Source organism: Charadrius vociferus, unplaced genomic scaffold (assembly GCF_000708025.1).
Source record: "Charadrius vociferus isolate BGI_N301 unplaced genomic scaffold, ASM70802v2 scaffold565, whole genome shotgun sequence".
NCBI classification, from domain to species: Eukaryota; Metazoa; Chordata; class Aves; order Charadriiformes; family Charadriidae; genus Charadrius; species Charadrius vociferus.
The window spans coordinates 390,459-401,828 of NW_009648358.1; the positions used below are offsets into that span (position 1 = coordinate 390,459).

Sequence of the window (11,370 nt, forward strand, 5' to 3'; positions counted from 1 at the left end):
CAGCCCTCTGTTTAAAGGTTTCCTCCGTGCTTGTCTTCTCTGCTTGGTGAGCTACGCCATGAACAGCTTGCGGCTCCCGTGTCAGATTCTTGTTAGTAATATGCAGTTCTGCTGGGAATATGCTTAAATCTGGGGCTCAGTTTATTCAGTCGTCCAACAGCATGACAGTAATGGTTAAAAAGCTCTCACTTGCGGGAGCATCTCCTGTGGGATCAGTGCTCGGGGAGAGAGGGGCTGCCCCTCACTGCCCTGCTTGCCTTAGCGAGCTGGGAAATGTTTAATAAACCTGAAACAAGATGTTAGGCTGTTACTTCTTTGTTCTTGCCTTTTTGAGGACTGTCATCTGTCTGGAAGTTGCAAACTGAGATTTAGAAATAGCTGCTGTTGGTACCTTATTTGCCACTTGGTTAATTAAGACACTACCTTGCAGATTTGCAGCTATTGAATTTTTTCTGTTCTTATTTAAAGTGGCTACAATATTGTTAAAAATTCACTAACAAATACAGATGCAGAAACCTTTCATCCGAAGCATCAAAGAAATTGAGCTCCTCTGATACCTCTCATACAGGTTTTTGTTTCAGCTGCTCTCATTCATTCCTGTCAAAAAGATGCCAGTTGTGATTTAGATCCTGCCAAGAGAAAAGGGGCCAGCTCTTGTGAACAGCAGAGGTGTTCAATTTGCAAAATATTCCTGTGATAGGCTGTGTATTCCCTTTAGAGCAAACCGCCTTTTTGGAACAAGGAAGAATCTGACAGATTTCTATGCAATCTTAGTTTTTTGCAAAAAATAAGCAAATATGGACATGGGTTTGGAGAATGTGTGTTAATGGGGGGTAGGAAGTTATAGACCAGAGGTGGAAGAGAATTTTTTTACAGATAACAGTTAACATATATGAGGATATATGTCATGGGAAAGCTTTTTAATCACTACTTAATTGCATTTAAGTTGTCATATTTATTCTGAAATCAGTGTGTTCTGTATCTACTAGTTGCTTATGCTCTTTGTCACTGCCGTTTAGGTTTCCAGGGGCATCCTCCTGGATTTGTTTCATAATGCTGCTGTTCACCTACAGGAACTGTCAACAAAAATCAGTGTTGGCTGGGAGCTGCTGCTTTCCCCTGGAAGTAGGATAGATGGCAACTGCAGTACCACAAATATGATTTAACGTTTCTTTGGTTTTATTACTTCGTGAATGGCAGGCAGCGTGGTGTGTTAAAGGTTTCTTATGCAGTCAGCCGTCTGTTTTGTAAGATGCTGTTTGTCTTGTGCAATGTAAAACTCAGCAAATACCGATACTACGAGATGAACGGAGGAACAACAGATGCTCCTGTCTCTGCCGCTGATGCTCCCTGGGAGCCACCTTGGATCCAGAGCATGATCGTAGGCATCCCTGCATCCCACACAGCGGTCGGGCAGCCTCTGCTCGGGGTCTCCTGGAGGAGCCGAGCTCCCCCTTGCCCTGCCCTGGGAAGGGGCTCTGCTCCTGCAACTGGATTCATGGTGGGGGGAGTGAGTGAACACCCTGCATCCAACCTGAGCTGGCTCCATGTCTGTGGTCCAAACCCTCCGCCTGTGGGTAGCTACAGGCTGGCTGCAGCTCTGGAGGGGGAGCTCCTCCTGAAATAGCCTGACGTGGTTGAGCAATACCAGGCCTGAAGTTGGGTTGGCATGTTACTTATTGGTGCTCTTACAGGAGAGAGTCGGGCGTGTGGAAAGTAAGGAGAGAGGGAAGGTTGCCCTTGTGTTTTGGTTGTATTTTGGATGAGAGGTGTAGCCCTGTTTGCTTTTTTCGTGCTCTCTTCTCTACACATGTAGTGTTCACAGCAGCAGGGGCTAAGTAGTGTATCTGAAGGGTATTTTGCCTAGCATCAGTTTTAGCACTATCCTAGTACTTATATACAAAATGAACGTCTGATCTAGTTTTGGTAAGAAAGTGTCGTGGTTTAACCCCATCTGGTAACTAGGACCACGCAGCTGTTCACTCACTCCCTACCCCCAGGTAGGGTAGGGAGAAGAGGGAGAAAAAGGAAAAAAAAACCAACAGTATGGGTTGAGATAAAGACAGTGATAGAACAGTAATGGAAGAGAAAATAATAACAGTAATAATAATGGTAAAAGAATATACAAAATGAGTGATTCAATACAATTGCTCACCACCCAGTGATGTGTTGCCCAGCCTGTCCCGAGCGGCAATCACAGATCCCTGCCCCCCAGCCAACCCCCATTTATATACTGAGCATGATACGTGTAGTATAGAATGTTTCTTTGTCCAGTTTGTCCTGTCTGTGCTCCCTCTCAGCTTCTGTGGGAAGCCAAAAGAGTCCTTGACTTAGTATAAACATAGCAATGACAAAACCAATATGTATTATCAACGTTATACTAAATCCAAAACACAGCAGCTACTAGGAAGAAAATGAACTCTATCCCAGCTGAAACCAGGACAGAAAGATATCTATTCTGATTAGATATCTACCTGTCTGATAGCTCCATCCAGTGGGTGTGGGATACCTATCCTGGTCAGAAATGAAGAGTGGTACTGCACATCTGGTGAGGTGTCACGCTGGCTGCCTGCCCTGGAGCCAGCCTGACGCTCCCTCAGCTCGGGTTATGTCAGTGCACGGATGACTGATTTGACACACATTAAAAGTGTTAATTAGATATAAATAGTGGGCTAGTGTGTGTTTAAAAGAACCCTTCGCCAAACCTATGATGTTAGAAAAGTACCTTTGAAGGAGCACCTGTGTCACTTCGTAGATGTATTCTAGAGTGACTTTTGTCCTGCTGTGCTGTTGGGGGAAAATAATCCCATTTTTCTTACTTGACCATTGGAGGTTCAGTCTATTACTGCTCTCTTTGCTTGGCAGTGGATTGGATTTCTCCAGAGAGGAAATTAGATTTTTCCTTTCCTTCCACTTCGTCTCTGTCCTGTCTTTATATCAGTTGGTGGTTGTCTGTGCACTGCAGTGCGTGTGATAACCTTTCCTTCCACGTGCTGCTTCATTTGCTGTTCTCTAATAAACTGTATTTACACGTGGTGCTTCCTCCCTTACTTCTGGTGACAGCAAAGATGATCAAGAAAAAGTGCTCTGTGTCTAAATTTAGCCAGGAGCAAGTGCAGGATTAACCTGGGCTGTTTCAACCGGCACTAATTGGGATGAAAAGTGGACATAGTCCACGGGTAGGGCTTGCAGTTTCTAGAAGTTTGTGTCTAGTAACCTCCTGGAAATTTGGGTATATAAGCAGATATGGTGGATTTTATTTACTTCTCCTAGCTGCCAGCTGCAAACTTAAAGGCTTGACTGGGAGTTATTAATAGTTTTTGCTGCAATTGTATCTGGTAGCTAGCCACAAGCCAGCCTGAGGGCCATGTTATTCTAGGAATATCCAGCAAGATGATCTGTTTACAGTGGAGAGGAAATCCCCCGGAGAGCACTGGAGAAAGAAGAGGTCCCTGAGGTTCGAGAGAACTTGGTGGGAATTAGGAAATACGACAGCAACGGGGACAGGGTCACCTCCCAGCAGTCTTTAAGATCACCATGACGGAGGTGCTGGAGCTCGTTGTGCCAAAAGGCTCAGCTCGGGGAGCACAGGCAGTGGTGGGACATGCTGGAAGCGCTGAACAGCTTAGAAAATGAAGTGCTCTGGGACTATTATTATTTTTTCTTTCATTTTGTGCTCTGCTGAAAAGCAGAGTCCAAATGCAAAATCCTGTCTTAGGGCCACAGCCTGCACTTTACTCTTGACTGAGCTTCTGGGACTGGGAGGCAAACCCAGCCCTGGTGCTTTAGGACAGTACCACTACTGGGAATTTCTGGTATCCCGCATTTTACACCTAAAACTGTGTTCCCTGAGCTTTATTCTGCTTAACGGATAGTATGAGTCTTGTTCATCTGAGTCTGATTGTTTTCTTCCCTTTTGGGAGAGGAGAACATCTTGAGGGGTCCTTGGAGGGAGGGAATTAAGAGTATTGGGTGTATAGTAATATGGGAGAAACTGTCAAAAATCATGATTTACTATTTTTTTTAATATAATGTGAAACTGTGACTGTGAATCTAGAATCAGACTGCCTCCTCGGGGATTTTTTCAGTGGGAATGCTGTTGCCCAGACTTCAGGTGCTTTGTCCTGGCCATTTTCTCCAAGGGATACTCCTATATAATTACAGTCTTGGTGGCTCATAGACTGAAACTGGGCGGGGAGAGAAAACTGCAAAGGCACAGAAAGCGGTTGGGTTGTGGTTTCTGCTGGAGCTAGCGCTTGGGCTGCAGTGCAAGAATTGCTTTGTGTTTTGGGACTGGAGATCGGTGAGCGAATGCTGGAGACTTGTTCAGGCAGTGTGATTTAACCTATTTTTCCTCTTGCTACATTATTTGCAAATGACTTACAACCTCTTTTTTTTTTTTCCTTTAAATAAAAGTATTTGCTATTCATCCTTGTGCAAATGTCCTATGAGAATAAATGTCAGCCTCTGTAGACAAATGAGAGAGTTTCTGAAATCTGAAGCAAATTGTTACTAGTGCGCAAGTATAAGACCAAGTGCGAAAGGATGGGATGTGGCCCTTAATGCCTTCATGGTGGTGACAGCTCACTCAGTGGGATTTGGAAGAGGTGGGCGACGCAGGGCCATGCTTTGCTGCAACGTGAGCTCATGTTAACCCGGTGTTACTGTAGTCCTCTCTGGTCACCTGTCTGTGTGTCTGTCTCCTCCAGATGCACTGCTCCTTCCACAGCTGCAGCTGGAGATGGTGGGAGAGAGGAGCTGGCTGGAAAGGGGAGAGGGCAGCATTGCAGATGTCAGGCCACAGCATACTTGGATAATTTTAACTTGATTTCCCATCATCTTTTCAGAAGAGGTTGCCTGAAAAATTGTTGTCAAGGATATCAGCCCAGGGGTTTTTCCACCCCAGAGCCATGGAGAGGATAAGCTGTTAGCAAAGGCTACTTGCCTTTTCTGATCTAAAATAGAGGTGCCCCATGTCACCAGTGCCGGTTGTGTTTGCTGTGGGTAACCTGCTGTCTGACCTGTGGTTTTATCACGCCTTGCTCTGCTGATGCCCTGGGACAGGGACCTCCTGCGCAGGGCAGCTGCTCTGCAGGTGGTGGGGCTGAGCCCCCATGGTGGTGCAGGGGCTCTTCGTTAACTCCCTCCTCACCCACATGCTGATGAGTCTGAGCGCTCGCAGTCGTGCGGCAGGCAGGGCTGAGCCATGAGCCCTCCTGACCTGTCCGTGTGTCCTGTGCAGCTGGTGTGGTGTCCCGGTTGGAAGAATGCCCCAGCCCTTCTCGGAGCGGGTGTTGTGACTCCCCCCCCACCATCCCATCTGAGCTGTCGGCAGTGTTGGGATCTTCCTAAATTTTGCCGACCATGCAGAGATATGTGACGGAGTCCTGTCCTTCTCCGTAAATCCCAGCCTTTTTGGTCAGCTGTCAGGGACAATTGATTTTGCTGTGGAATAACCTAGAGCCTTGTCGTCTTTTGCAAGCTATTTCTAGGTTTCTGAAAACCATAAAAAAGCAAAGCCTTTCAGGACTGATGGCTCTCTGCAGATGCTCCAAAGATGTGTGCAGGTCTGAGATGTGCCATACCTCATCCACCTACAGTCGGACTCCAAAAATGTCTCCCTTTCTGCTCTGCTCCCTGAGTTCTTCCAGGCACTCCTATTTCCAGATGAGACAATATAAATGGCGCGCACCAGTTCACGTACAGTGTAACTATAGTGAATTAATTCCCTGACATTTATACACAACTTCTTTTTGGCAAAACCGCAGATGCACTTGCTGAGGGGCCTCCCAGTGCTTCATGTGCTCTGTGGAATGGACCTGCTTTTGCCTGTGAAGGCTTGTTCAGGTATTCCCTTCTTTCTAACAAGACTCCCAAAGGACTATGCAGGGGGAACACGGTGGGAGTGAAGGAGAGAAAATGAATCCTGTTTAAAGAGAAGTAATTTCAGTGTTGCAAAACCTGCCTCTGAGATCTTACCCAATGTGACTCTGGTGGTGTGCTGTGGGATGGCTCCTATGAAATAACAATGAACTTCTCATTTTCAGTTGTTTCTTTGTTTTGGTCTGTCAAAAAAAAAATAAAATCTTACTCCAACCTTGCCACTGTTGTCGCATAGCATGCAATGTGGATCAAATAAGGACTTCCACGTGACAATGTTGCCTTCAAGCCCATAGTTTTCCTGGTCCTAAAAACCACTTATTGTGCTTTTTGGACATGTTTGAAAAATGCTGCAGGTTTGAAACCTCTTTTGGACTTTGTATTCACTTAAGGTACGAGAGTGTACCGTGACAACCTGCTTGTTAAAGCCAGATAGTCAGAAAGTCTGACCAGGCTCAAAGCCCTGTAGGTCCATCAGCATCTGAGGCATTTTTTCTCAGGCCAGCATCTCTTGTGAAACTCTGCTCCTGTGAAACCCCAGGGAAGCCCCTGCTCCAGGGGAAGTGCACCAGGGAGGGAAGCCAGCCTAGGACATCTCCAAAGCAGTCTCCAGAGGGAAGCGTGGGGAGTGTCACAGACAGACCCCTCCTCAGTGGGGGCTTTTCCCTCAGCATGTATCTAGAAAGTTTAACTAACACATCCTAGGGGTGCATGTGGCTTTCTTAGGGGTCAGGTAGGGCCATTGCGGCAATGGTGTAGGGGTAAGTAAAAGGACAGTGTATGAAGTAGTGGGGGAGCTGCTCTGAAATTTGCCCTCTTAGCATACCACAAGTGTTGATTTGAAAGTCCTTTTCTTGAGCTTCGCCTTTGTCACTAGGAACAGCCAATATAGCTGCTGTGGTTCTTATTCCCTTGGTTAATATTTGAAAATATTTCCCACGGCATTTCTAAATAAGTCAGTGAGATACTATATAGGAGGACAAAGTTGTGGATTTGTTTTTTTTCCCAAAAAAGTCTCCAAGTAGGCAGATTTTGCACAACCACGCTCATTCTCTCACGGATTTCATTCATGCATGTTCTCACACCCATGCACTCACAAGTACTGAGTCTGTGTGGTCTGGCCCGGGTCACTTGTGTGACACAGAGGACAAGAGGCAGTGGCTGCTGCATCCTCATCACATCCCTGAGGTTGTTCTTGACAGGGAACAAACCAGTTTGGGGTTGCTTTTCACGCCCTTTAGGAGTTGATCATGTTTATAATTTTTTGCTTCATTGTTTGGTTTTTTTTTCATCCCTCATAATTCTCAGGCAAACAATGAATTTCTATTCTCTTCTTTTTTTTCTCATTGTCTTCATATTTTATTACTTCAGTCCTGTTCTTCATCTTCTTGATACCTTATCTGTAGGTCAGGTTGTTCCTCCTTTTATTACTTGAATGAAATCACGGGTAGAGTATGATTGGCACAATGGGTGTGTGCCATTCCTTTAACCTGTGCTCTTCCCATCCTTCTGGTGCCTGCTCACTTTTCTTGCACGCACATACTCATATGCACACAGACTTTTACTCTGCCTTTGTTCATCACCAGTTTTAATACTTCTGGTACAAATCACGGTATGCAAACTCATGGAGTAACGTATCTGGCCCTGGTGCTGTTCCTTCTGTGCCAGAATATGTCTCTTTGCATCCTGCACATTAGTAGTGGGGTTACTTTGAGTGCATCGAGCAGTCCCCAAAAATGCTTGAATCCCTTGTAAGAAGGGGCACAGTTCACACCAGCTCTCCCTGTGGCAGGTTTGTGGGCCGTGAGGCTGCTGAACATTGATTTGGTCATTTCTTTAGAGGAAGGACATACAGGACAGGGTCCAAAAGAAGGATTTCTACACTTTATTTCTGCGTTTCCCAGCCAGAGGGATGTGCCGTGCAATGAGCCTTGAGCGTTCAGTTTCTCATGTCAGTGATGCCTACGGTGACCGGGTCTGCACCCCGTATGTGGTGAGGGCATTGCCTTCAGGCTGGGTTGTACTGGTGGCATGTGTGGAGCAGTTCTTCACAGGGGTTGGCTGGGTCCCACTTCTGCGCTTGTGGTGTCCACTGTTACTGGGTGTCTACTGATGGTGAGAAAGTCTGTCCCACATGTTCTGTTTCACTGCCCAAGTACTGAAGGACTGCTTTGTGTACAGGTTTCAACTTATCTATGTGATGATTTGCCTGGGACTTAGGGAAATGAGGCATCTGAGTTGGATCTGCTGCTCTGACTGTGCTGCCTTGAGTAGAAATGCTGGGCAAGGAAGCAAAATCCTTTCCATACCTGTCTCCTTGCCCACACAGAATTTTTCAAGTAGAGCAAACCAATCTGTCTGGGAGTTTTTGGTACTGATGATGATTTCCATGGTTTGTGTATATGACAAGAGTTTACTCGACTCTTCATGCTCCACAAAGTTGAGTTGGACACCTTTATCCTGAGTGGGGGAGCTGGAGCTTTCTTGCTGGATTTGCCATGGGTGGATAAAGCTGTTCTCTGCCTTGTAGTGACTTCATGTGAGTTAGTAATTTATCATGAAAACTGGGTGGAAATCATAGAATCATAGAATGGTTTAGGTGGGAAGGGCCCTTGAAGATCATTGAGTCCCACCCCCCCTGCCATGGGCAGGGACCCCTCCCACCAGACCAGGTTGCTCAAAGCCCCAGCCAACCTGGCCTTAAAGACCTCCAGGGATGGGGCCTTCACAGCTTCTCTAGGCAGCCTGTTCCAGGGCCTTACCACCCTTAAAGTGAAAAATTTCTTCCTAATGTTTAATCTAAACCTACCGTCTTCCAGTTTAAAGCCATTCGTCCTCGTCCTATCACTACATGCCCCAGTAAAAAGTCCTTCCCCAGCTCTCCTGTAGGCCCCCTTTAGGTACTGGAAGGCCGCAGTAAGGTCTCTCTGGAGCCTTCTTTTCTCCGGGCTGAAATTGTTGGAGCTGTAGAGGCTTCACACCTGGATGCATGGCAGCACCAGTGCAAGCAGCAGCAGCGGGGTGCCTTTCCTGGGCAGAGGTGCTGCAATGGGTGGCTTTGCTGGCAGAGGTGGGAAAAGGTTGGTTGCTAAATGCTTGCTAAAAATGGCAGTGCTGAATCTTTTATCATATAAAATTGATGCCAGAGATGTTGGAAAGTCAGTAGGCTGTCCTAGCATGTTGAAGATTTCAACAGAGATGTGGTATTTCATATACACGGAAATGCTCATGTCACTTGAAAGTCAGGCTCACCCAGCTACAGCAGGGATCAGGTTTTTTTGTCTTCTCCAGCTTTTTTAGAGGAAAGGGCAAAAATTGATCATGTGCATGTGATAATCCAGAGAAGAAAATAGGTGCTAAACAATCTCTAAAGTTATTTCCTTTCTGTACAATGAATAACTGCCGCATATGGAGTTATGTACTATGCACCAGTGACTTAATAAAATATAGCTTTATTATTTGGACACCTTTTTCTGACTTCATATAAAAGTTGTTCTCTTGATTACTTTTTTTTTTTTACCTGATAGTAACCTAAGCGATGCAATTGAAATGCCAAAGCCTTACCTATCTAATGCAGAGTTCCTGTTTCTATAGCAACAAAACTCATCCTTGTACTTAATGAAGGAATATTGGAGTGTGAGTAACTGTGACTTTAAGGTTTAGAAAAACAAACAGAACCGCTTTATATTTGAAGATTAGAGAAATAAACCTGAAGTGACCTCTTTGCATAGAATAAAAAAAATTGCCTGGGCTTGGTGTACTTCATTAGTAAGAATGAAACCATATTAATGTCATAAGGAGCTCTGTGTTTTAATCTTGCTTTCCTAATTAAAATGCAAAAGCCTTTTATAGCAAGTGAGAGTCTTTGAGGGTTTTTTTTCCCCCCTTTCTTTTCCGAAGCTGCTGTGTTTGTGGTTAAGCTAATGAAAATTTGGGCTGCCTCGCAACAGATACATTTTCCTTCTGTATTGGCAAAAATCCGTGAATAGTTTTTGTCATTGGCTGAAAATAATTGGGGGGTGCGGAAATGTCTGGTGTTTAATCCTACACTGGATCTAGCAAGCTAGTTCCTGGTCACCTAGTTTAAATCTGTGTTACAGTGATAAATGCTGAACAAGCTACAGATGAGACAGTGAATGAAGGAGCAGCTGTCTTCTCTTCCTATTATCTTATAGCTTTTCAATTACAATTTTAACAGCCATTAAATTCTAATTTAAAACAACCATAGGAAACATCCCAAGGAAAAGCAACAGTGCTGACAGCAACTTATCATGAATGTTTACAAGCCTCTGTTTCTGTAACAGCATGCCGATAAGTACTGCACGACATTTTTGGCAGGTTTATTGTGCTTAATTATTAATCTGTAGAAGTGAGTGTGGGCAAATGGGAAATATGAAATAGGGGCTTCTATTGCAATCTTACCACTGAAAAAAGTTGTTTGAATATATTTCCACAAGGCAGTCCATTTTTTTGGCTATTTCTTCAGTGATTTTTTTATGTGGGGTTTTTTGGGTTTGGTTGGGTTTTTTTTTTAAGTTGTGGTTCTGATAAATTCATCTTCATTTCTGAGGACTGAATAAAGGTAGCCAGAATTCAGGGTCTGAGGAAACTTTTTATCTACTGAACTCACTTGTCACAGGGCAGCTGAGATAACCAATGATACCAGTGATGGTAGCAAATTGCCCCACAGCAAAAGGAAGGATGGAGGACAGGATAAGGCAGATGGAAGGCAGGCTCCTTTGAAAGTTGATCAAGATTAGCTATTGCAAAAACAACAAGCAAACCCAGACACGACCCATTCTGCAAAATCCAGCTTGAAACTGGCTGAGTCGTAGCATATTGAACTGTGGGCAGGTGGCATCCCGTACAAGCTGGGAGCCTGTATCCTGCTGGGAGCCGTACTCTTCTGCTTCCCAGCAAACTGACTGAAAAGGCATACGGAGTCTCTAAAAACTGTGAAAAGGCTTGACCCAAAATCTTTTGATTGTGTTTTACCCTATATTCCCATCAAAAAACTAATATCTTACAATTTGGTAAAATCCTTCTCTAGGCTGAGACTGAGTGAAAGCTGACAGTGAGGATACAGCAGGTCTGCAGGAGGTTCAATAGGTGTGTGGAAGTTGCAATGTTTGGGTCACAGCTAGCTGTTAATGAGCTTCTCTATTGCTGCTGGAGTATTTGAAGCCTAAATATACGAGGAAACAAGATTTGTGTGATCACGCGTAACTTTGGCCAAAGATTTTGAAGGACATTAACTCTCCAAAAGTTTCATAAAGAGGCAGTCTGGCTGCCTTTGCTGATGGGGGACTAATGTGTTCATGTGTGTTCTGTGTTTCAGGGATAGAGCTCTGTCCTCCTGGGCACCGGTTCATGATCACCATGGTGGCGAGCTTCATCGAAATGGCGGGGCAGTTCCTCATGCCAGGGCTAGCTGCCCTCTGCAGGGACTGGCAGGTCCTCCAGGCAGTCATCATCTGTCCTTTCCTGCTG

At 45.1% G+C, this 11,370-nt stretch overlaps 1 protein-coding gene across 1 annotated transcript in view; it reads left to right on the forward strand.

Moving 5' to 3' along the window:
- Positions 1-11,370, forward strand: part of SLC22A23 (solute carrier family 22, member 23) — a 96,578-nt gene that overhangs the window by 53,143 nt on the left and 32,065 nt on the right. Inside the window, exon 3 of the mRNA XM_009885244.1 lies at positions 11,219-11,370. This exon is cut by the window's right edge and continues 50 nt beyond it. Coding sequence (XP_009883546.1) covers positions 11,219-11,370 — 152 coding nt within the window. The remainder of the gene's footprint in view (positions 1-11,218) is intronic.